Source organism: Mercurialis annua, linkage group LG7 (genome assembly GCF_937616625.2).
Source record: "Mercurialis annua linkage group LG7, ddMerAnnu1.2, whole genome shotgun sequence".
Classification (NCBI taxonomy): Eukaryota; Viridiplantae; Streptophyta; class Magnoliopsida; order Malpighiales; family Euphorbiaceae; genus Mercurialis; species Mercurialis annua.
This window is the reverse complement of record NC_065576.1, coordinates 40,142,993-40,170,164: the sequence shown is the minus strand read 5'-3', so window position 1 is coordinate 40,170,164 and position 27,172 is coordinate 40,142,993. Positions and strand designations below refer to the sequence as shown.

Here is a 27,172-nt window from a genome sequence, read left to right as displayed (position 1 = left end):
ATATTTTTGAAAATATTTTACATATACATTGAGAAAGTTATTCTAAAATATTTTTAATTAAAAATATTTTTTATGAAAATATTTAGTCAATGGGTAATTTTTTAGAATAGTTTTATCTTTAGAAATAATTTACATTTATATAGTTATTTTAAAAATACTTTTAATCAAATAAATATTTTACAAAAAATTAATCAATAATTTTTTTTATTATATTTCTTTTATCTCGTAAGCATTTATCAATTAATTCTTTTTCTTTTTGATTCGATGAAAACAAAGAGGTGTTGAAAAGATGAAAATTTTGAAGTTCGGTTGGTAATTTTTTTCTTTGGTTATCAAAATAACATTTTTTATAGACTAATAACCAAATATTAATTTTTTATTTCAATAATTTGAGTTTTCTAATTTAAATAATTAAAATTGATGAGATATATCTCAAATGATATAAGCATTGGCAACAAACTATTAGGTTGTGAGTTCAAATTCTCTCACAAACGCTCTCCCCTCCCTAATTATTAAAAAATAATAATTAAATATTACACTTCCAACAACGTTTTAAAATTCCAACATTATTTGCTTATGTGGCAACCATATTATTAGTATATTAAATTCCAACGTTTTAAGATTTTGCAAATAAAATCCCGACGTTTCGCAATTTCGCGACTTATAGCCTAAAAAAGATGATAAAATGGCTGGAATCAGAACTTGGGCTATAATTTGCAAAAATTGAAAAAGTTAGAATTTTTTTCGTAAAATTTCAAACGTTAGGCTTAAATCGCTAAAAAAGTGAAACGTCAGGATTTGTTTCGCCAATACCCCTAAAATCTATACATACTAAAAAAATTAATGTTTTTTAAATTAACTAATAAAAATTAGTTTAAAATTATAATTAATTAGATTATAATTATAATTTTTAATTATATTGGTAGAGATATAATTGATTTAAATTTTATTAAAAGATTAAATAAATCAAAAACCGCCAATGTTATTATTAAAATTTATTTTGGACACCTCACTTTAAGGGCCCTATCACAAAATCCCATAAGAAAAAAATCACAAAACCCTCTAAGTTTAATGACGACGCTCACAAAATCCATTTTACCTAAAAATGACCAAAATCTCCCTAAAAATCATTAATTAACTAAAAAAATCAAACCCAACCAAACCCAATCAAACTCAAAACCACCTACCTAACCCCCTAACCGGCACTCACCTAGCGCCGACCTCCGCCACTGCCGGAACAGACCCAGATTGGGGTTTTCCTTCAGCGAAGGACAAACCCAACTTCAACGAAGCACGAACCCAATTTAGGGTCTGTTCTTCGTTGAAGGTCAAATCTAGATAGGTCTGTTCCAGCGATGGCGGTGGTTTCTGGCGATCACAAGTGTTTGGGTGCCAGTTAGGGGGTTGGATAGATGGTTTTGAGTTTGATTGAGTTTGGTTAGGTTTGATTTTTTTTAGTTAACTAATGACTTTTAGGGATATTTTGGTCATTTTTGGAAAAAAGGGGTTTTATGAGAGCCGTCATTAAATTTAGGGGATTTGTGATGTTTTTTTAGGGGGTCTTGTGATAGGGGGCCAAAATTGAGGTGTCATAGTTGATTATTAGCCCAAAATTTTAAATCTCGCCACTCCGACCATCACCCACTCCCACTCCGGCCAGCGCTTGTTTACATTCTGGCCACCAATCATCTTCTTCATAGCTGGACAAGACGAAAATGTTGTCTTCTCCAGCCTTGGAACACCGTCTTCTCCATTTGTCTTTTCCGGCCATGGAGAAGACAAGATCTATCTTCTCCAGTAGACTATCACAACTTCAACACCATTAACAATTTGTATATTCACAAATGCATCATATCCTTCGAGATCAAATCTACCATCGGGCAAATACGGGGTTTTGATGGTTGTTATTAGTCTTAGAGATTTTATGTCCTCTAATGAAGTTCTACAAGTATTAGATAATGAGATGATGTATCTGTAAAATCCATTCTAAAACCAAACATGTAAATTGTTAGCGAGAATAGTTGACCGCAGTTTAGATGCCCATAGACGAGATATGTCTTCTCCATGGTTGGAGAAGACGAACAAATATTATCCATGGCTAGAGAAGACGACATGCTTGTATTCTCCAACCATGGAAAAGATGATTGGAGGCCAGAATGTGAGAGGACGGTGGCCAAAGTGGCGGGATTTAAAAATTTGAGATGAATTTGTATTAATAAAAATGGCGGTTGTTGATTTATTTGATTTTTTTGATAAAATTTGAACTAATTATATATCTATCAAATATATTTAAAAAATTATAATTATAATTCTAAACTAATTTTATTAGTTAATTTAAAAATATTAACTTTTTTAATATATATATATAAATTTATAATAATATAATTAATTGATTTGAGTTAAAGATTGGGTTTGATTTCGGTTTGGTTATTATGTAGTTTGTCATGTGGTTTGGTTGGATGAAGGGTGTTGCCACGTCATCAATTTGCTAAGTCAGCAGTGACATGGCAGACAAGTTGGCAAAAATTCGGTTCAATTCGAAAAATAGTTATAAAAGTAACGAATATGCTAAAATGGACTAATCATGCCAATTTTCAAAATTTTGCATATAGCTGACAAAAGCGGCAAATATTTAATATTTTATTAGGATTAACCTTTTTAAATTTTAGCGTTGTCAAGTTAAGGCTGATTTAATATAACATATACCAAACAACTCTAAAAAAAATAGGTAAGAATTTTTTTTTAAGTCGTGTTATTTGGTATATTTACAATTTAGAACATTTTTGATACAATATTATTTTTATGTTAAAATTAGCATTGAAAAGGTGACAACTTATTTCGATTGTATAACTTCAAATACTCCATCCGTCCTACGTAAAAAGTCTTATTTTCTTTTACACACAGATTAAGAAAACATTTATTATTCTTGTCTTTTCATGTTTTTTCATATTTTGCCCCTATTAATTATAGTGGAATTTTTCAAATTGTTCTTTTAAGATAACTAAAAAAAGGGTAAAATAGGGTATTTAATAGAAAAACATTCCAAAAATAGTAATGAGAATTTTTAAATGGGACATCCCAAAATAGAATATGAGACTTTTTAAATGGGAAGGAGGGAGTATATTTTTTTTCCTGGTTGATATTGATAAGCACTAAATTAAATTAATTATTAAGAGAAACATTTAAGTAGCAATTTGTCCTCTCAACTTGTAAGCAATGAGCAATTAACATATAAATTAACCTTGTGGGCAAATTAATAATGAACTTGCTGATTATGGGCAATTAGTCCCATTTTGGACCTCCTCAACTTTTAAACTAATTGTCTTCAATTGGCAATTTGTCCCCTCAACTTATAAATTAATTTACCAAAATGAGGTTAATTGCCCATAATCAGCAAGTTCATGACTGATTTGCACATAAAATTAATTTATATGTTAATTACCCATTAGTTACAAGTTGAGGGAGCGAATTGATGCTCTTAACAGAAGAGATGAGCTATCATTTTATTATATTAAAATGTGTTTTACTATTAAAGAAACTATTTAATGAGATTGTGCAAATAGAAAGAATAAATAGAAAGTGAAAAAAAAGGAAGCAAAAAAATATTTTACAATAATGAACTTTTAGAAAAATAACGTCAAAATTATAATTAAATAAAGACTAGTTATTCAATGTCAAAGTTTGACATATGCTAAATACACCATATGTCAAATTTGGCATTAATTATTAACACTACACTCATTAACACTCCATTTTATGATTGCATTGTTATGCTCTAAAGGTTAAGTTAATAAACCACTCATAACATATTGTTAATTTGTTACCAATAAGCTCCATGAAATTCACTTTACAAATTACATTCCATCAATAAAGAAATTGACAACAAACCATAAATTTTTCATTATTTTTCCGTATATTTTTTTTAGATAAAATCAAGAAACAGTGAGAAAAAAAAAATCAAACAATTAGAAGCATATGTAAGTTCTTGGCATCAAACCAAAATATACAATTACAAAAAACAAATGATCAATGACAACTTCACCTCCTTCAAAGAAAAGTTAATGGTGTCTGCCATGCCATCTTCCTACTTGAAGAACAACTTTTGAACCTCATCACCAACAAGATTTTCCAAAACATAAAAAAAGGGCTCTTGTTTGTAAGTAGTTCTGAATGGCAGTCCCTATTTGAAAACAAAAGGGCTAGCCTGTGGCTCTATAGTAAAAACTTAGCCACCATATACTCTAAATCTAATCTTGTAGTTATATGCATTTCCCTGTGTGTTTATTCTAAGAGAATGGAAAAAATAATGGGTGCTATCATAATTTATAACCCCAGAATGAATGCATGTATCTCAGACCAGCTAGAGACTGTATATAGAACACCCGGAACGCGGTTCCAGGGGTGAGATGTACCTTCGACGAGTTCTTTCTGCTTCTTTACCACACCGGAGAATAGCGGTACAAATGAGATGCCAAACTGAATTCCTAGTCTCCTTAAGCTTGGGCTTGAACCAATCACAATTCCTATATCTGCTTTGAGCAGGCAAAGTAAGTCCCCAAGCGAACCTCCAATGTAGATCGTCAAATGCTGGCGAGCGTTTTTGCTTTGCTTTGCTAAGACACTGCTGAAAGTTTGAAGCTTTTCTGTTGGGCATTCTACTATCATCTTAATATCACCCGTTGTAACAGTTTCGTTGTATACCAATTCATTTGAATGTACTTGCACAGCATTCAGATTCCCTGATCATAATATAAAACTCCGTATCAGAAGAAAGAAACTAGCAAAAGAAACTTTTTAAGAAAAAAGAAGGTATCTTTCACTAAAAGTATTTCTATCACTTGCTGATTATATACTCGATGCAGTCTAATTGAACAAAAATCTTGCCGCTTATTATTGGTTATGGTTTACTAGTCGAGAAAACCTCCAACAGAAATTAAAAGTGGATTTTCCATTTGCAGAGTTTTACAAGTGTAGAATAGTGCAGGGAGTATGAAGCATAGCTACATCCGATCACTGTTAAATTACTACTTAGACACAACGTTAACACTAAAATGCAAGTGAAAAATAAACTTTATCAAATGATAATCTAAGAACGTTACAACAGATACCTGATGAGAAGGCGGATCTAATGAGATCCCCACACCAAGCATAGGAAAGGACATGAAGGTCAGTTTTCAGATTTTCGTCTCGGACAATCTTCTGGAAAAACCCTTTACAACCATCCTGAAAAACCAGTTGTTGACCAGCTTTTTTAGTATCCTCTAGATTTATGCCCTTCAAAACTCCAGACTGAACGACTCTTGCATTTGCCCTTCTTTCAAACTCTGCAAGTTGTTCAAGAGCTTTATAGAGACCTTCATAATCAAATCCTTTTGCTGCAACAAAAGAAGAGAGTACCAGGAAAATTTAATCTCAATAACAGCAACACAATTGATGAAGAGAGCAAATAAAACGCAACCGAACAGTAAGAAACCTGTTTCACGAGGCATTATGCTTTCTATGCATTGATCATGTTCTTCCACATACTGTGCAGAAAGAACGCCCCATGTGCTCCTCAAATCAGCTGATGACATCCGAGCGAGCTTGGTTTCAGATCCATTGACGTCAGCCTTTGGTGCTGTTAATATTACAAGCTCAGCTAAAATGGCTGCTGAATCAACAGTTGTGCATGTCATGTCAAAATCGCAGAATATGGTGATGTGGGAATCAGCAATTGTTTTCACCCGAGACAAAGGCACTATGGTTTGCTGGACAATGGGTTGAGTACAGAAAAAATCTACTTTAAGTTTCATAGCCTGAAGATATAGCTTTTCCAAGACCTCAAGTTCTTCACTAGTCAAAGAAATGCTTAGCCTATCGAGCACTTCCTCTATTTGCACAGTTGATGCCTGAATTCAGTGAAAAGGAAAAAAATAACTAAAAAACTGTACACGTACTTATTTGTTCAGAAAAGTACAGAAAAAACTGAAGGCAGAAGCTAAAATGCAAAGTATTTTAACAAACCTCAAAGCTATCAGAGCAATAATTATCAATCCACTTTCTGTAAATGCACTTGTTATCATCAGGATCAAGAAGAGACTGTATTTCTTTACAAATAAAGGAACGGAGCCTCATGAATGGTGCCATAGCACTAAGTGTATAAGCAGCAAGCTTTACCCTCTCAAAAGGAGTTACAATTTTACAAGGAACTTTTTCTGCTTCAACTTTACCGGACGCTGTTGCCAACAAAAAATCAGTATATTTGAGAGTGGCCATGGAGGGGGTGATCTCTGCTGGAAGTTCAAAACCCCATTCCTGTATTGCAGTAATTTTGCTTGAGAATACGTAATTTAAAATGGGTATTCACATACTTGCAAACAACAATACACATAATATTCATATCGAGAAGAAACTACAAGCAATTAATATTCCCCATTAGTCAATAGGTCAACGGGGAGGCATTATTGAGTACATGCTGGTTCTCAAGTTCGAGTACCATTGCCCGCCGACCCCCTTTTCAAGGTAAAAAAGAAGCAATCATTGTTCAATATTTATCCAATCCTAGTAATCACTGCCCTCCCAGACAAATACTATCAGTATATGTTACATAAAACACGCTGATACCATAAACAGAAAACAGCGGCGGAACTACATATTTTCAATATTTATCCAACCCTAGTAATCATTGCCCTCTTAAACAAATACGATCAATCTGGGTTACACGAAAAGCACTGATACCTTAAACAGAAAACTGCGAAACCACATATTTCCATTTTTTTCCAATCCTAGTTATCACTGCCCTCCTTGATAAAACTATCCGTCTTATGTTATACGAAAAACGCTGATACCATAAACAGAAAACGGCAAAACCACATATTTCCATTTTTTTCCAATCCTAGTTATCACTGCCCTCCTTGATAAAACTATCCGTCTTATGTTATACGAAAAACGCTGATACCATAAACAGAAAACGGCAAAACCACATATTTCAATATCTATCTAATCCTAGTAATCATCGCCCTCCTAGACAAAACTATCAATCTATGTTATGCGAAAACGGCGATACCATAAACAGAAAACGGAAAAACCAGATATTTTCAATATTTGTTCAACCCTAGTAATCATTGCCCTACTAGGCAAATACTATCCATCTATGTTATATGAAACACACTGATACCATAAACAGAAAACGGCAGAACCACATATTTTCAACATTTATTCAATCCTAATAAGCATTGCCCTCCTAAACAAAAAGACTATTAATCTATGTATACGAAAAACGCTGATACCATAAACTGAAAACGGCAAACCACGTCTTTTCAATATTTATTCAATCCTAGTAATCACTGCCCGCCCAGACAAAACTATAAATCTACATTATACGAAAACCGTTAATACCTTAAACAGAATACTGCAAAACCACGTATTTTCAATATTTATCCAATCCAAGTAATCATTTCCCTCCTAGACAAATACTATAACTCTATATTATACGAAAAACGCTGATACCGTAAATAGAAAACGGCGAACCCACATATTTTTTACACAACAATAGATTAAAATAAAAAGTTCGGTAGTTTTAAAAGCATCTCCGGAAAAGGAAATGCCGAAACATAGGATTCGATAAGTCCGCACAACTTAACTATTACCTTTTTTGTTTTTGAAACCACTTAGCAATTAACTTAAAGAAACCTAATAGAGCTCAAAACAAGAATGCCAAGACAAGCAACATTTATTCGGTTAAATAAAAAAACATCCTAAATAAAGAAACAAACAATAAACATTGACATAAATAAGAAACCTTTAGATAAACTAAAACAAACAAACAATAAAACATACACGGACAAGAGCATGGTAGTTGTTAAGATGGCCTTTCACGCGTTTTCTCAACTTGCGAATGGCATCCTTGTCTTCATCATCATCTGCACATTCTTCCGCCAGTTCATACCTGTAAAAAGGGCAAGATAACATCATTATTATTAAATGGTATAAACGCTCGGCAGCATTCTGACAAGTTCGTTCGCGGGTTCTTTCTATTCCTCCCACGAGCGCTCCCGTCCCGATTATCATAAAAGAACATAAAATATAAATTGAATTAAAAGAAAGAAAAGGGTACATACGCATGGGAAAAAGATTGAAGAAAGTGAAGATCTTGAGAGATATAAAGAACGAACGAGTCAGTATCCAAATCCCCAGAAGCTAAACTGACAAAAAAAGGACTGTACTTTGCAAATATCCAATCAGTTCTTGAATTTAACAGAAACTTTCTTGCAGCCGGCGCTACCATTTCAGGCATATTATTGAAATATTCAAGAATTGAAACAAAAGGGTATTAATAAAGACGAAAACTTTCTTGTTTTTGTAGGGAGAGAAGGCGGCGAGTGAGTGAGGTGAGTCGACTCGGTTGTAAAAGAATGGGTCTTTGCTGTTAACTGAAGGAATGGAATGGAGAGTTTGAGAGGTAAAGTCAAATGGGTGTGTTTGGTGGGAGGAAGGGACTACTTAAACAGAACCCTTCTTTTTCATTGGTGCACTGCTATTTTTAATTGCTATTTTTTAATTCATTAATTCATTATAATTAAATGTATTTAACAATATGATTTGTAGACAACTTATTTTAGTAATTGTGTTTTATTTGATAATTTAAATTTAACATCTTGTTAGGGTTTCTGATTTCTTTTATGGAAAACGCGCTATTTGTCTATACAATTTTTTTAATAGAATGTGAACAAAATGCTCATTAAAATTACATTTTATAAGACTATACTCCAATCTGTTTAACTTTTAAAAAACAAATCACCCTTTTTAAAATCTTGTTTGATCATGATAAACATACAATTAATAATCTATGATTACTAATCAATGTCTTTTATTTGAAAACTATTAAGAAATAATGAATAAACGATATAGCTAAAGATAAGTTGAGAGTTGAGAGCATTCAACAATGGAGGAAAGAGAAGTTTGCTGAACTTTAAGATAATTATAAAATATCTCATTCTAGTTGAAAACTTTTTTATATTATATTGTTTAACTAGGTTTTTCTTCTTCTTTTGATCATCTTTTATTATTTCTTTTAAGATGAATTATTTAATAAAATGTGAATTACTTAATATGTTAGAACAATAAAAAGAAAGCAGACATATTTAATGAGTTAAATAATATGCAGATAGATTCGTGTTGGACGGATTGGGTATTTGATAGTATCATATTTGGTGCTCATTAATCGAGAATTGAACAAATCTATATAAATAAAAAATTATTTATACTAAATTTAAATATAGCTACATATTTAATACTTAATAATCAAATTAGAAAAACTCCTTATTAATTGACTTAAAACATAAATGGTTATATAATTTGAATTAAAATCATTATTATTTAATATTAATTAAATTACTTAAATTTAATAGGAGTAATATTTAATATAGCAATTTAGTATTTGATTGGAATAAATATGTTTTCTATATTTTGTGTGCTCAAAACATTTTAGGACTATGCGCACGACAATGTGAGATAGATTTTTGTAATGTTGATAGAGTCGGAAAATATAGTTTGATGCCTGGCTCGGTGAGAGTACCACATTGGTTCGGATGGCTATTATACCAATTAGGGGCGAAACCACCATATGGCTAGGGTGTATTTCAGCACCGGTTGAGGCCAATTGTATTTCTAAAAAAAATATTTATTCATTTCAAACGTTAATATTAAAAAATTAAAAAAATCAATTAAAAACTATATTTAAAAAAATGATATCCTCAAATTGAAATGATAAAGACCCATTAATCATTCTCTGTAGCATGGAGAACGTCAAAGAAGTACCAAGTTCCTATCATGAAACATTTTATTTAATATTTGATGAGATGAAACATTTTTAATATAATATTTGAGGCATTTTGGTCTCCTCAAATTGGTGAGAAGCCCTTTCAAAGCAATGTTTAAATGTTTTATTTTAACTTCTCAACGCGCATGTCAATCAAGAAAACCAAAGAAAAGCATCCAAATAAGTTCACACATTTTGAATTTTTTTTTCTTCTAATAAGACTAAACAAATACATGGATAAAAGTATATCTTTTCGGATAACTTTAAAGACATTTTCCTATATTATTATGTTCTATTTGAAATTTAAATATAAACTCAACTTCTTTAAGAGTTACTTGAATATAAAATTAATTAAATAGTATATTTTTGATTGCAATAATGACGAGAAAAATATTCAAATTTGGTCATCTCAAATTATGTAGTAGGAAAATAAAAATACAGAAATAAAAAAATCAAAATTCTGTGAAAAAAATTATTTACAAAATTAGTGCAGAATTATACTAGAATATATATAAAAAAACACCTAAAACATAAAAAAACAAAAAAACAATCAATTAAACACCATAAATATATTAATAAGACACATAAAACACACAAAAAGTCGTCACGTTGACCATATATTGACCGCCATTGACTGAAAACAATTTCAGCAAATGGTCACCGAGCTCCGACAAAATAAACCTGAGAAATTTTTAATTAGACTCAGTCCAACACGTTATCCACGGACTAAGTCTTTCACAAAATGACACGTCATTAAAATGATGGCAATCTTGTAATATTATTATTCAAATGTGTAAATAAGTAAAAAAAACAAATTTATAAAATTGTCATTGTTTTAATGACATGTCATTTTATAATAGGTTTAGTATACGGATGACGTGATAAGCTGAGTCTATATAAAAATCTATGTATACACCTAAACAATATATATATATAAAATCAGCGAACAGAGGGTCAACGCGCCTCTTAAACTTGTGACATGGGGTTATCTAACTCAATTTATATATTCTTTTAACCAACTAACCCCAAAACCTTCATTTTTTGGTCAAATAACCCCATAATTGTATTTTTAAAACACATAAAATACAAATCGGAGGTAAGGGATGCAAAAAAGTAAATAAATACTTCCTTAATTGTTGTGATATAATTATCCTAAATCTATTTTTTGAAATAAAAATAAAAATTATGGAGTTATTTAACTCAAAAATGAAAAATTTTAGGGTTAATTGTTTAAAAAAAAGTATAAATTAAATTAAAATATTCCGTGTCACAAGTTCAGGGACGTGTTGAGTTTTTATTCTAAAATCAGCTGAATATTCATAAAAGGAAAAGAAGCAGCCAAATGTAGTATATATGATGATATAAAATTGGGTCTGATTCACATCCTCCAACAATGAAACAACGTGGAAAATTGTCATGGCTGACAATCAAATTCACCTCCGATCATTTCATTTATTTTCATATGACAGTGAACTTTACCTCAAATCATATCATTTTTTATTTAAATAAATTATCTGATGTACAAGTAATTTGCTTTTTGTTATAATTTTCTTCTTCTTGCCGTCTTTTGTTCCAATGCGTCTTTGTCAATTTTTGAATCTTTTAATTTTCTTGCTTTGTTATTTTTGCACCTTTTTAGGCTTTTGATTTTCAATTCTATTCAACTCCACCATTCGGAAACTTAGAAACGTTTTCTTCCAATATATCCTACTTGACTCCAACAAAGCACAAAAGTTTTAAATCTACTATTTGATTTACTTGTTTGTGTTGTGGTTCTTATAGATTATATTATAATAATTTCTAATTTTATTGTAAAAATAAATTATTAGATATGTACATTTGATTAAAATGAAAATAAATTTATCGAAAATCAAATTTGTTTATGATTTTAATTTGAATCAAACCAAATTTATCAATTTAATTTGATTTAATATTTATACATCATGTCTGCACTAGTATGATCTAATAATCTAAATTTTAGCCATTTGAGCGTCATGTCGTGAGTTCTAACTACGCCCTTTCTAATAAATAGAATGATTAGAATTGGCACGCTGACCATTTATAGTATGAAGTATGTGAACTTACGGGCGGTCCATATTCCAAAATTTAACTGTGATCCTATATTTTAACTCGGAAGAGTGAGTTCTCATTATAAAAAATAAAACAAAAATAGAAACTACAATTGATAGCCTTCAAATTGCATACTCGATAGAGAATTTTTTAGATAAATTCAGTACACCACGTCATCCGTGAACTAAACCTATCACATTATGATATGTTATTAAAATTATGGGTATCGTAATATTACTATTCAATAGTGTAAAAAAAAATTACGATAGTGCCATTATTTTAATGACATGACATAATATGATAGGTTAATTCACGGATGGCGTAACCTGATAACCAATTCATCACGTCCTTTATCTAATACCAATTCATTTTGAAGTTTTGCATATACTTTATGTATTGATAAGAAAATCCAATTTGAGATCTTCCATATCCCATAAAAGAAGAGGTCAACTATAATAGTATTACATTAGCAACACTTTAGGCTTTGTTACCTCCACATGAAAGTCTCAATGTTTAAATTTGAGCAAATTGTTCTTAAATTCAAATTTTTAATTTTTTTAGGAATAATTAATTAATTTAGTTATTTAATTTTTTTCTTACAAGTATATTTAAATCTCTTTTTCTTTTTATCTTCAAATTTTATTTTCTTTTTTATCAATTGCAACTAAACTTTTTGTTGCAATTGTCTTTGAAAATTAGACAATATATTAAAATATTTGTACGTTACAGCAAATTTTTTAAATTAAAATATATTTACAAGAATTTAAAAATTAGGTTGCAAATGATTAAAATGTTCAAATATTTTAATTTTAAAAGTAATTTTGTTTTTAAATTTAAATCTGTAAATCTACCTCTAAATGGCAGTAAAGTGCAAAGTGTAAATTTGTCTTGAATTTCTTCTCCCATTTGTGTGGAGTTCCTTCCTAATGTGGACTTCCAACTTTGGAATTTTTCTCGGTCTAATCAGTTGTTCTTTTCTCTGTAGTGGGATTATCTCTTTTTTTTCATAAGGACTCTTATAGGGTTGGTTTGTCCCTCGTTAATCTTTATCTGTAATTCTTTTCTATTACATTGTTTTTTCTTGTTATAGCTGGAAATTTGACTGAATTGTGAGTCAATCTTAGACTTACGGATGACGAAAGCTCGACTGTTAATCTTGAAGATGTGGTTGACGAGATGGTGGAGAGGAAATCCAACATGAGTCTTGTTAGAAAACTTTAGCGAAGAGACCCTATAATATAAATCATATGAAAAATGCATTATCTAGTGCTTGGAGGCTGGTTAAGGGTTTTAATATGAATGAGATTGACAATAATCTTTTTGTCTGTGAGTTTAACGCAAATAATGATGGGGCGCATATTCTTGAAGAATCTCCTTGAAACTTTGGCAAACAATTAATTATGTTTGATTCGATGTGTGGTAACATGCAGCCAGATGAAATGGGTATAGAGAAATCTATTTAATTTGGATAAGAATATATTACAATGTCCCACTTATTTGTAGGGGGAAGGTAATATTTAGTAAAATTGGAGGAAAGGTGGAAAGGATAGTGGATTGGAATGAGGAGGATATGAATAGCTGAAGTAGATTCAATCATGTTAGGGTTATGATTGATGTCTTTAAACCTCAAATCAGAGGTACAAAAATCATTAACCCTCTCGGACATTGCTATGTCTCATGCAAATATGACAGACTACAAAATTATTGATATTAGTGCAGTCTTTTTGATCATAATGTGGCTGACTGAGAAGACAAACTGGAAAAAACTAACATTGATGATTGGCCTTACGGCCTTGTTCTCCGAGCTAATCCCAAAAAGACGTATTCTTGTAGGAAATAAACAAAGCTCTAGCAACAGTTTTGCTCCGAAGAATAGACCAGAGGGGAAAAGGTTTTTGCACATAAGAGATGATGGTGGGGAAGAGAGGGCAGATCCTCAGCATGTTTTTATGGATGTTACCTCTTGTTTGGACAATGTTACAGTTGCAAATTGTAATCAAGGGATGGTGGTTAATGTTTTAGGTGTGGAATTTTATGGAAGTTAGAGTTGCTCAAGTCTAGAACACCTTTCAAATCCCTTCCTCTAACTATGTTTTGAAGAAGGCTGTTACGCAAACTGTTAGTAAACAACTTAAGAAAGGGGGCGGCACCGAAAGAAAATGCAAAAATTTAGGAAATTCTGAAGAAAAATGGGTAGTAGGAGGTTAAAAAGGTCATTTAAGGACATTAGGAGAGTATCTGATCCAGTTAATCTTTTTTTTTTCAAAAAAGCAAGAGATAGACTAATAAGTTAATTTGATAACATGAAGATATCTACGGGAATTGCAGAGCAGTCTCGACGGACACAATGAAACTCCTAAGTTGGAAACTCCAAGGCGTGGGGAATCCTTGGATGATATGTGCATTTAATTTTTTTTTATTCAAGATAATTCCCCAAATATGTTCTTTTGGATAAAAACTAAGTAATATAGTAGTGAGTTTGATGGTATTTGTAGGAGTCTTATTTCTTTTAAGGGTTAATGTCAAAAAAAATCACGAACTTTACACGTTTTCTCATTTTAATCACGCAGTTTAAATTTTTTCATTTTCATGCAGGAATTATCATTTTTTTTCAAATTCATGCACGGTGCTGAGTTGACACTCATTCAATGGTGTAAAATGACCTCCACCTCAGCAAATTACACTAATAGAGCCGTGACACATCAGCATCGTGCATGAATTTGAAAAAAAGTGATAGTTCATGCATGAAAATGAGAAAATTTAAACTGCGTGATGAAAATAAAAAAACATGTAAAGTTGGTGAATTTTTATGACATTAACCATTCTCATTATTATCATCATCAACATCATCTTTGACAACTGTAGCATCATCGTCCTTTCAAAAAAATGGCAGAAAAAATATTAAAACATATATTATACATATCTGATACATTTGTAAAATACAGAACTATAAAAAGTTATATTACCTTTTATAAATTTGTGACATAATCACCAGGCTTGTATAAATCCTCATCAATCTTACTAGCTTATATTTTAAAAGAAAAATCAAATACATAGCAGATACATAGCAGAAACATTAATGATTCAAATAATCATATTTTTTAAATATGTAAACTATTTCATTGTTCGAGCTATTATGTTCCTTTTCCTCATTATTGCCAACCTCGCTTGCATCAACAACATAATTGAACTACAACATAATAAAGAAAGAAACCTTAAACTGCTTCTCAACGCCTAAATAATTTCCGAACACGTATAAAGATGAAAAATTGATTTTAAATTATGTTTCATATTAGCATCACTTGACACAAGAACATCAAGACGATCCTTCAATTCACAAAAGCTCTTTTGTTGTCTCGAAGATTCGCCTTTTTTGCATTTTACAAAATCGGCAAGGATTTGATCATCGTCACTTGAATCTTCGATATCTTCTATAATTTTTTCCTTACCAGATTGAAAAAAACCAGCAATGTTCAGAATGAATTTTACCTCAACATAAGAAATAAGGCTATTCAACTTCAACTGAAATAGAAAATTTGGATACATTACTAATACATAACAAATACATACAATAAACATCACTAACTATATCAAACTAAAGATAAATATAACATAAAATATACGGACCTGCACACGCGACATATGATAAAATGTTCCATTCAACAACTTAATATTGACAGTCAGTTCAACATTCTAAAAATATAAGGCTCCTTATCATCAAGTATACAAATTTTATTAGTCGCAACAGGACAAATTTCATAAAACCACAGCTGTAATGCCAGCGGGAATCCATTAAGCTTATAATACAATATAGGCTTTATGGCAACAATAGTATATTGATACACCAAAATATCCAAGGAAAATTTCCACTATCAACCATAACCAAGAGAAACTACTAACTGACTGAGAATTTGATTTATTAAAGCATACAAATCACTTAAACATATAGATAACTGCTAGCTTAACAACATTTTGATCACTCTTAAAACCCGTATTCAAAAACACAACACCTAGACCCTCTTAGTAATAAAATTATTAGGAAAATGCGTTTTAACTAACTTATTCCTTAAAGTAGAGTGAAGCGTATTACAATCTCCTAAGCAGTTCAAACTGATAAATCACAACGAACTCCTCTATGCTAAATTGAAGCTTATAACCCGATATCTTAAACCACAACTCACTATTATTCGGATGCTTCACTTCACATAAAAAAATGAATACAACAACTGAGACTGATTTAAACGTAGGCTTTAACTTCAGAAAATTATCAATAAATGTCTCACCAAACAATTCTAGCGGACAGTGGTGAAACCAGGACTCCAACTTGAGAGGGTCGAAATTTTTACGTTCAGCTATTTAAAAAAAATTAAACGACCGTAAAACAGTTCAAATTTGCAGTAGTAGGGGCGGTTTTAACCGCCCCTACAGAGGAAAAACCGCCCCTACAGAAAAATATATTCCAAAAATCTATTTTTTTTCTTTTTTTTCCGGCAAGGAGGGTCGGCCGACCCTCCTCGACCCTCCCTAGTTCCGCCCCTGCTAGCGGACGAGGAGACAATGTTCTCTTAATATCTTCGATAATTTTGAATCTCCAAGGAATATCGACTCTGCAACTATAACGACACAGGGTCATTTAACCCAGTTTTTACTTATTTGATCAACTAACCCAAAACTCTTTATTGCATAAAATACAAATCGGAGGTGAGAAATGCGAAATAGAAATTAAAAAGTTTTCTAATTGTTGCGATAAAATTATTCTAAACTTATTTCTTGCAATAAAAATATAAATTATATGGTTATTTGACCCAAAAATGATGAATTTTGCGGTTGATTGCTCAAACAAATAAAAATTGGATTGAATGATCCTACATCACAAGTTCAATGGGCGCGTTGACCCTCCGAAAGTTAAGTCTTTGTATTAGAGTAAATTTCGCCTCAAAAGTAATTATTGCATATAATTTTCTCTATTATTTTAAACTCATCTTTTAGCTCTGCCAAAGCTTCAATATAAGCTCACAAATTTGAAAAAAAAAAGTTCTGGCCCAGAACAAAAACTGATAAATAGCAAGGTCCAGTTCAAGCTACAACCAAACCTGCCACGTGTCAAATGTATAATTTTCCAAGTATGCATATTTCAGACAGTGGCTAAGTAGCAATGATGAAATAAAAAATATTCCAAAATGAATGGCTGTCTAAGTACCACACCATTTATCATCACCACCCTCCTTATATTTCACACAAATTCCTTCATTGTCTCTTCAATATCTTTACTCTACTCAAAATTATGGCAACTCTGCAATCTCTTGCATTAGCCTCTCCTGTTTCACATTACTTGCACCAACCATGTTCTTTCCCAGGTGCACTCTAATTTATCCAAGTGCTTCAATTTTTAGAAAATTTGATGTTATTTTTCACATTTTAGTGTATATCATTTTAACTCACTTCAGTTCCAATGTTAAAGTTTTAATCTTTTTTAAGGCAAACTAAAGAAAGTTGTTTCATTTTTTTATTTCAATTATGTAAGTTTGCTTAGTTTAATGTTTGGAAAATGGTGTTTGGTGGAATAATGTATGTTATTGGTGCATTGAATAGGAGTATAAATCTTTTGGCAATGTGATTGGTGTTTGCTGGAATTTTTCAGTCTTATGTTGAAGTGTTCACTTCAGTTTCCATTTCAGCAAACCCTTAAACTCTGAAACTCTATGTTATAGTCTATGTCAATAAAAAAAGGTTCTAATTTCAGCTACGCATTCTGTAATTAAGCAACATAGCAGCTGCTGTGTTAAGGAAACATGTTGATAGATTGTGGTTCCTTGTCCTAAACTGCTAGTGCTTACTGATACAAATGAAATCTATCTTGTTTTGTAGGCTCAGTTACATGTGCTGTCCATCGTAGTAGTACACGATCCTCGTTTAATGGCCAATCTTTGCGCCTGCCTCATCCGCAGTTGAGTTCGATTAGGAAGAAAACCTCGAGACTTATTACAATGATGACCAAACCATCAATTCAATTCATCCTAGGGACTGATGAACAGACGGTACCGGACATAAAGCTAACCAAGTCAAAGGATGGGACGAATGGTATGGCCATTTTTGTCTTCGAAGAGCCTTCTGTTTTTGACTCTTCTGGTGAACTCGGCGATATAACTGGTTTGTTCATGATTGACGAAGAAGGTGTTCTCCAATCAGTTGATGTTAGTGCTAAATTTGTTAATGGAAAGCCAGCCAGAATTGAGGCAAAGTATATCATGCGTACTCCACGAGATTGGGACAGATTCATGAGGTTCATGGAGCGATATGCTAATGCAAATGGCTTACAATTCGTCAAAAGTTGAGGCAATGTATATCCTTTCCATCTGTTTTGCATTTAACAATTTGTTTTAATGTAAATTAGTCCGAGAACATATTGTTTGATGTTCATGTAGGTTTGGTTGAACTCACAACTCAGAGTTACCTTATTCCTTCCATCTCTTTAACAAGTTCTGCGGCTTTTCGTGATTTACAATTCCGCCGTTTAACATTTAGAGTCAAGATGGCTCAATGGGTCACGTCATATAACATTATAGTAACATGTTTCTTCTTGCAATTTATCACTTTTTTTCTCATTAATTGGTTTGCATTTACTAGCTTGTTAGCTTGTTGATTTCATTCGGTTTTCTAGATATAAATGTTAGTACCTCGTTCCATTTAGTGGAGAATGAATCGGTTAAGTAGTTAGCTTTATATTCAGTTGGTTGGTCTGATGTGGTATCATTGATTTTCTTTCTTGTCACATCCCTCTATTGGAAACTCTACTATGATTTGGCTGCAAACTGTTTGTGCGAAGACAATGATGATCTGCTCTTATTTCTGCATGACATTCATGCATGGCTCTCTTTAGTCAGAGGGAAACAGAAGTAAAATCTTTATTCCCTTTGAATTAATGTATCATTGATCTCTGAATTCAACCATCTTAAACTGGAAATTTAATATGAGAAAGAAAAACGTATACATCCAGTACAATTCTACCCTCTATCTAAAGGTAAAATCTTCTGATGCTAAACCATATGGTTCACAGCCACTAGTATGCGTCGGCTACTTATACTTCCAAGTTACAGAAATTGGGCTTCTAACTCTATGAAAATGATTTTGATTGAGCACCCATGTTAAATGACCTTGTGTATAGCTTATTTTATCCTTTCTCGTTGTTTTCTTTGATATGAACCATACTTTATAACTCAAACTATGATTGCTATGCTTGAAAACCAGTCTTTGTGGTTTTACTCTCACTCTGACTCCCTCAGGAGCTGTTACTTCCACCGAGTAGATGGAGTTAGCGCTCCCCACATTTGTTACTCGCCTTTTGATCGTCTTAGTTGTCATTCCATGCTTGAACATTACTGAAATGGAAGGGTAATTGAGGCTGAAACCCTTATTCATATGCAATAGTTCTCTGCAACTCACATTCCTGTGAGTGATGGTGAAAATTTCTGATTTTGTGTATCCTAGAGTGCATAGGTGAGTAACATACTCATCTGGCCTGATATCGTATATCAAACCCGGGTTGATGGCTCTTTCTGGGTTTACATGCCCAGATCCTATTGCGAAAAGTCCTGCTGGTTTGTTACCGTCCATTATCGGCTGTCCTGAATGATCTGTTACTTCTGCAGTTGTCATTATTGCAGATTTAACTGCGGCTGGGGTCCATCTGGGATGAGATGAACGTATCAGGGCAGCGATGCCGCTGACATGGGGACAAGCCATGGATGTTCCTGACATGACTGTAAAGTTTACCCTTCTGGGATCGTCCGGAAGACCAGTAGGGCCTAAGTTTTGAGGCCAAGCTGCTATGATGTTTACTCCAGGTGCAATTACATCTGGCTTAAGGATCGAAGGGTTGGTTAAACTTGGCCCTCTACCTGAAAACTGAGCTATTGCTGGTGCCTTGGATTTTCCAATGACAGTTCCTCCAAATATGATTTGAGCCTTTGGTTTACTTGTTGTGTTTATGTAAGTTTTCAAGCGCAGTGCTTCTGCGTAACCAATTAATGTTGCAGGCAAGACATGGACATCAACCGAATCTTCCTCAAGATTGATTTCCGTATTGGTTAAGATCATTGCAGCTCCACCAGCTTCCTTCACAGCTTGACCCTTTTCTGCCCTACCGTTGACACCTCTATCGCAAACCACCATTTTCCCGCGTACTTTTTCCTTTGGGAGAGAACCTCTGAAGCAAAATTCACTTCCTGTATCACCACCAGTTACATACACTAGTTCGAGTTCTCTTTCAGTATTCGACAATCGGTTTCCTGGGTACATGGATTCTCCATAAAGGAATTTTCCATTTCCCAAGCGAACTATGGCCGGGAATTTCCGATCAAGAGTGCTTGCGCCGATGGTAGCAATCCATGGAGCTTCATTAGCAACTGAATTCTGCAGAGGGCCATTGTTTCCTGCTGCACATACGACTGATATACCATGCTCGATTGCTCGAAAACTGCCAATTGCAATGCTATCTGCAAAGAGAGGTAACGGAAAGCCGCCCAAAGAGAGGGACAGGACGTCAACTCCATCTCTAATCGCAAGGTCCATGGCAGCTAGAATATCTGAGCTGTAACAGCCATTGATCCAGCAAACTTTGTAAACTGCAATATGAGCGCCAGGGGCCATTCCTCGAGCAATACCAGCTCCAATACCAAGCACGCTTGCCATCGGAACTGAAGCTCCTCCAGCTGTGGATGACGTGTGAGTTCCATGCCCGTGAGAATCTCTCGGAGACACATATTCCTGATAAATGTCCGTTGATGTTCGAGTAGATGCAACACGGTGACCTTTAGTGAAGAATCTAGCACCAATGAGTTTCTTGTTACAATTAGAAGAATTGAATTCCTGCCCTTCTTGGCAGATTCCTCGCCACTTTTTTGGAACCTGTGGCATTCCTCTGTCATCGAAGCTTGGACTCTCAGGCCAAACTCCAGTATCAAGAACTCCGATTATTGCTCCGCGGCCAAATCCAGACTTATACCACGAGTCTTGATCGTTAGCGGGATTAAGTCCGAGGAACTTGTAAGAATAGGTAGTCTGAAGTTGGAACGTCATATCCGGCCTAATTGCAATAACATCAGGCATCCTCTGCAACAACTCAACCTCTGATTCAGACAGCTGAGCTGCAAAACCTTCCATGGCAGAACGATAAGAGTAAAGAAGCCGACAAGAAAAATCCTCTTCGGACGAAACAGTTTGCTCGAGAAACGAGAGATGCCAATGAAACTTGGAAGAGAAGGAAGCACTCGTTTCGCCATGAGGGTGAAGCTGAACAATGTAGGTCTGCAAACTAGCATTTGCATCAAGAAACACAAAGCCGACGAAAAGAACGGAAAAGAAGAAGCAGGTTCTGGCTTCCATCGAAAACAAGTTGAGATCGAAGCGAAGAATCGAAAATGCATGATTGTTGGAAGGAAGAAATGGATGGTATTTGAAGGGAATGCAAAACTGGGTTTGAATATGAAACTCGTGAAGTTTAAGAGCTCTTCATCACGAGAGAAAGAGAGACAGAATTAAGCTGAAGTTGAGGAGCTGAAAATGCTTAAATCTCAAACATAGTATTTTCACGAGATGTTTTTGCTGTTTTTAAAACCAACACAGAGGTATGTATGTATGAATGTTTTGTTTAGGATATAGTATCTGGGATTTGTCTGAAAGAGAAGATATTAAATGCTAAGGAGTGATATTAAATCCATGGCTCCCCTATCCCCGTGCAGCTTGTGTTTACTCTCTGCATCTTATTGATTTTCTCACCATTCTTTATTACTCTATTCTCCACATACATTCAATTTTAATATCCAAATGTCAAAACTTTGTAATTACCTCCTTAAACCAATTGTTCCGGCCGGATACAAGAGATTGAGAAGTTTAATAAGGGAAAAAAAAATTAGTAATATAACTATAGTATCAATGCGATCGAATTTTTACTTTTATAGTTATGTCCAATTGATTTTTTTTTTCAATTGTGTCCAAACTTCTAAATTTTATTTTTTAAATTCAAGCTTTTGTATCATTTGTAAATGACAATACATTTTTAAAACTATTGACTAAGTTCTATAAGAATTTTTAACAAAAAAAAAACTTATGTAAGAAATCACTATAAAAATATGGCCGCAATTGATAAAATGCACAAAAATTTGGATTTAATTTAAAATTTTAGATATAATTATAAAAAAAACCCGTTCAAATTGAATATAATTGTAACAATCCAATTTTTTTGATTGTAATTGATAAAATATATAAATGTTTAAATTTAAAAAATAATTTGACCTATTTATATATAATAATTCTAAAAAAATGATAGATTGACAATCTTTCATCTTTTAAAATTGTTGCACAATAAATTTATTGTTAATCTTTACAAACCCATTTTTTTTATACTATGAATAACCAAATAATCAATTACTAGTTATTTATCACAATAATCACTTAATAATTCTTACAACGTTTTTGATTTAACAATTTTAATGTTTTTGATTTTTGCAATTCTTTTGTTTCAAGATTGAATTGTATTTTTTAGTCCCTTTATGTAAGAACCAACCTTGAATGATTGTCAGTTTTAACCTAAACAATTAAAACACTTATTTTTTGAATAGATAAAAACTGATAACGGACTGAAGCGTATAATAATAATTTTTAGAAAAACTCGTCCGGATGACGAGCTTGTGATCTGCCTGTTTGAATTCAACCTGATTAGATCGGTGCGCAATTGTAAACTTGAAGAACTGAAACGTAATTAGCTTCGAATAGCCTACAAAAATCAAAAGAGATTGTGATCTAAATCTAAAAAATTGAACAAATTACAATAGTTTAAAAGTTTATGGCCAATTTGCAAGTTTGACAGATTAAATTGACTATATTAAAATCCTTAAGGTCCTATAAGCCTTTTTTAACACTTCCGAACACTAAAACAACCTTTCAACCTCTTTTTGCATAGCATGTAATGATTAAATATGAATTAAATTGTTTAATTATTTAAGATAGCCTTCTAAACTTGCTCATTTGGCCATTCACACACTTGCGCACTCTACATGCACTTCTAACACTCACTAATACACTCTTATTCTAACTTAAATTTAGGGATGGAAATGGGGTGAGGTGGGGATGAAAAAGTTATCCTCATACCCATTCCCATTTTAATGGAGAATTCCTATCCTTGTTTCCATTTAGTTGATGAGGATTAATCCATCCCCATCCCGTGGATTCTCCATCCTTATGAACATCTTCATATCTTCGTATAGTTTAAATATAAATATTTAAATAATTGTATTATTTTCATGAAATATTTAAGAAAAGAATATAAACTATTCAATGCCAGTACTATTTTATATAAAAATTAAATTAAATTATTAAAAATTATAAATAATATATTAAAAATTGTAATAAAAATTATGCAAAATTATATAAAAATAAACCGGGTCTCCGTGGGCACGGGGATGGAATCGCTATGTGGTGGGACTACACTCTCCGTCTCCTCCCCATCCCCGTGGATGGGATATGATCTTTCCCCATTTTCGTACCTATGGGAATAATTGATGGGAATTTTCCGCCCTATTAGAGGCGGGTCTCCATGGAGATCGGGGAATTTCGCTCCCATTTCCATCTCTGCTTAGACTCTAGCTAATCCTAAGCTACCCCTAACTTCTATAATTTGAGCATTAACTCAGTCTAGTTAAAGATCAAACCGGTCAGACCAGAAGTATAAAAACACATAAATAAACCCTAGTTTTCTATAGCATAGCTGAACCACACACCAAATACAAACACATCAGTCAATCATACAAGCTAAAAATGCTTCAATCAATCAAGAACGCATTGTTGCACATCAATCCTAAGTTGGATTCTACATCCAGATCACTAGAAATATAACAGGTAAACCGCCTTGGGTTCTACCTTGAACAAAGCTATTTAATTCAGCAAATTGCACCACAAGACGATGAATAGTGGCAGAATGATTTTCCTCTCTTTGTCTCGCCTCCGCTTCAAACCTATCAAACCGCTCTAGTAACTCCGAGATCTTGTCAAGCTTGCTATACTCATCAAACATTCCATTTTACTGATATTCATGTGATTGTTGTGGTTCATTGCCAAAATTGGAATTGAGGTCCCATTGGTTTTGATGTGGATGATAGCTTGAATCGAAGTTCAAGTTTTCATTGAAGTTTTCCCAATTGTTGTCCCAATAGTAGTTCGGAGGGCTGTGCCACCCCGGACCATACATGTCGGAACAAGTGTCACTATCTTGCCATTGATCACCCACACAATTGACATGGTCATTCCAATTTGAATAGAGTGCAAGACACTCGGCTCCGGTATGAATAAAATTCCCACAAATATCACAATTGTACTTAATATTTTGGTACGGCAAATAACTTTGATTCCATGCCATTACTCATTTATGACTATAATTTTCATCAAAAAGAATATTTGAGGGTAAAGCAATGAAGTCTAAAATTTCCTACGCAACCACAAACAAGAACACCAAGCGTCATTCACGAAAACACAAACTAACAAAAGAAAAGTAAAAACAGAAAATAAAGCTAACTCGACCGAATTTCAAAATACTTTCAATCAATTAAACGCAACCTCATCCCCGGCAACAGCCCAAAACTTGTTGGTAATTTTAATCACCAACTCGTAATAAGATGAACTTAAAGTCCGGGTTGTCGAACCCACAAGGATGAGAGGTTTAAAGTGAGTGAAATCAATTGTGAAATTCAATTCAGAAAGCAACGAAAAGAGATTTGTTTCAAGTAATAATTTTAACAACTAACAATTCAACTAATACTAAACTTGCAATTAACAACTAATTATCAATTAATAAAGACTAAAGCGATTTAACTAATGAAGATAACTCAAATGATAAAGGGGTTTAGAGTTCGAAACTCCACCTAGGTCATGCAATCAATGGAATCGGGTGTAGGGCTACAAAACGTGAACCAAGCATTTCTAAGGCATAACTCCCGTTCTCTCGAGCCTCAAAGAACTACAAAACAACAAACAAGCCAACTAATCAGGTCTAACCCACTCTCATGACACTAAACAAGATTAACAAGCCAATTAATGATTAACAATCAACTCTAAGGTTTTCTAATCTCTAACTCACTCTCATGGTGTCATCAATTAGGATCTTAATCAATATATCCAATTAATTAACCTCTTCTCAAAGTGTTAACCAACCTAGAATCATGCTTTAGGTAGCTCATCTAAAACAAGCATTAGGAACATCAATTAGAACAACAATAAACCCAAACCCTAACCCAATCATGCATTTAACTAAGTTTCATTCCAACCCCCAAACAAGGGGAATTAGCCAACCATGGCTAAATCAACAACAATCACAAAATAAGAATGATAAAGCATTAAAGATAGAGTATTAACTACCTTTGTAGAGATAGCTAATGAGAACATTCAATATTAAAGATAAATCTTCAATCATTAAATAAGAAACACAATCTTCAATTAAAAAGCTTCAACAACATTCAACATGGAGTAAATCCTCCTTTAAGAAGATGGCTCAAACCCCTAGAGATTGCTAAAACAAGGAGAACATTCAAAAAGCTCTAAAAGTATTTCTATGGAATGTTACTTAACCTAATTTGGAGATAAAATGCCTTATATAGGGCTTACAACAGTGGAAAGTTTACTCCTAGTACTATAGTTATGTCTAGTCAAATTAGGAAATGGGTCCACCTTGTCTTGAAGTGAGAAAAAGCCTTTTAAGCCCAATTTTTGCCCTTGCTCAATCGAGAAGCTCAGCTAGGACCTCTTTCTCAATCGACCAGAGAAATTGAAAGACTTGCTCGATCGAGCAAGGCTTGAAATGCTCAATCGGGCACTTCCTTCGACTCCGCTGCAGAACCGCCGACTTCAAATCTTCATATCTCCTTGTAGAAAACTCCAAATGAGATGATTCTTGAACCCTTGGAAATATTAGGATGTCTACTTCAACTCTCATGAAGAACATAATTTCAATTGGAGCTTGTAGCTTGTCCAAATTCACCAATTAGTGCAGCGAGGTCAGATTCTCGAATGTGCTTTCATCCTCTTGTCATATCCAATGCTTCGCCCTTTCTTCAATTCCTTGATTCTTGCTCCTTTTAGGCCCAAAAGACTTTGTAATGCTCCATTTCCCTATAATGCTTACACATGCAATAATTCATCTGAAACAACCGAAAAGCATGATAAAATGTAACGAAAGCATACAAAAATAACTATAAATCATAGGAGTATTCTACTCCTATCAATATGTATTGATGGACTCTGCGCTTCTTATGCAAGAGTTGCAAAATATGGGTTAGACTGCTTATTAGGTTACGGTGGTTCGATAAACACTCCAATAATAAAATTAGCCTTTTTAGAGAATAATATAGCTTAAGAGCTTTGTGTATAATAACTGATACCAGATGAGTAAATAAATGTTATCTCATATGTCTTTATATAGTGATAGATTTAGGGCATTACCTAGTAGAATTCAGATAGGATTATAGTTTATATCCTATTTTTCGGAGGATCCGAGCCCTATAGGATTTTATTTTATATTCCGAAATAGTAGAAGAGTATTGGCCAAATATATATTTGGATCCCTGCACTTGTCCTCTTTCCTAACTTGGATCTCTGTACTCTAAAACTTCCATAGTAAATCCCTGCATTATTAAAAATAACCATAGTAAGTCCTTTTGTTTTATTCTGTTAGAGAGTGAGGCACAAACGCTCTTCTCTGAGACTGGTGATATTCATATTATAAAAAATTGCCAATTGAATCCTTGCACTATAATTATTTGCTAATTGAGTCCCTACACTTTTCGTTTCCACCCTCTTCAATAACCTGTTGTTCTATAAAAATAAAACACCCTGCTGCCGCACTGCCTCTCCCTGTCGCCAGAATAACTCTTCGCTGCCATAACAGTGCTCGGTGCAGGAACAATTAACGCTCGCCGCCGGAATACCTCGTCTGGGTTCAGATGAAGAAGGAGATCTTCCTCGTCTAAACCCAGACGAAGAAGAGCCACCTTCTTCATCTAGGTAACCCAGGGAAAATAATAGGAAAACATGTGCTTCGAAGGTGATAACCAGAAGTCGCAGAGTCGGGACGCAAAAGTCTTCTTCATCTCGGTAACCCAGATGAAGAAGTCTACTTCGTTTGGTACTCATACGAAGAGATCTTCTTCGCCTGATACTCAGACGAAGAGATCTCTTCGTCTGAGTACTCACCCCAGACAAAGAAGATGAAAATCTTCTTCGTTTGGGTGGCTCGACGGTGAAGAGCTGTTATAGAGG

General features: G+C 33.4%; 3 protein-coding genes across 3 annotated transcripts; 1 reads left to right on the top strand and 2 right to left on the bottom strand.

Moving 5' to 3' along the window:
* Positions 1–3,876: 3,876 nt before the first annotated feature.
* Positions 3,877–8,488, bottom strand: LOC126657541 (bifunctional TH2 protein, mitochondrial-like). The gene is made up of 6 exons (XM_050352246.1): positions 8,100–8,488; positions 7,819–7,927; positions 6,004–6,294; positions 5,474–5,888; positions 5,109–5,375; positions 3,877–4,739 (listed from the first exon to the last, which is right to left on the bottom strand). The coding sequence occupies exons 1-6, from the start codon at positions 8,273–8,275 to the stop codon at positions 4,324–4,326; spliced, it is 1,674 nt and encodes a 557-aa protein (XP_050208203.1). The 5' UTR covers positions 8,276–8,488; the 3' UTR covers positions 3,877–4,323.
* Positions 8,489–17,053: 8,565 nt separating this feature from the next.
* LOC126655663 (photosystem II reaction center PSB28 protein, chloroplastic) lies at positions 17,054–18,374 on the top strand. Its single transcript, XM_050349911.2, has 2 exons — positions 17,054–17,226; positions 17,738–18,374. The coding sequence occupies exons 1-2, from the start codon at positions 17,154–17,156 to the stop codon at positions 18,202–18,204; spliced, it is 540 nt and encodes a 179-aa protein (XP_050205868.1). The 5' UTR covers positions 17,054–17,153; the 3' UTR covers positions 18,205–18,374.
* A 433-nt stretch (positions 18,375–18,807) lies between these two features.
* LOC126655662 (subtilisin-like protease SBT1.2) lies at positions 18,808–21,599 on the bottom strand. Its single transcript, XM_050349910.2, has one exon. The coding sequence runs from the start codon at positions 21,251–21,253 to the stop codon at positions 18,944–18,946; it is 2,310 nt and encodes a 769-aa protein (XP_050205867.1). The 5' UTR covers positions 21,254–21,599; the 3' UTR covers positions 18,808–18,943.
* Positions 21,600–27,172: the final 5,573 nt, after the last annotated feature.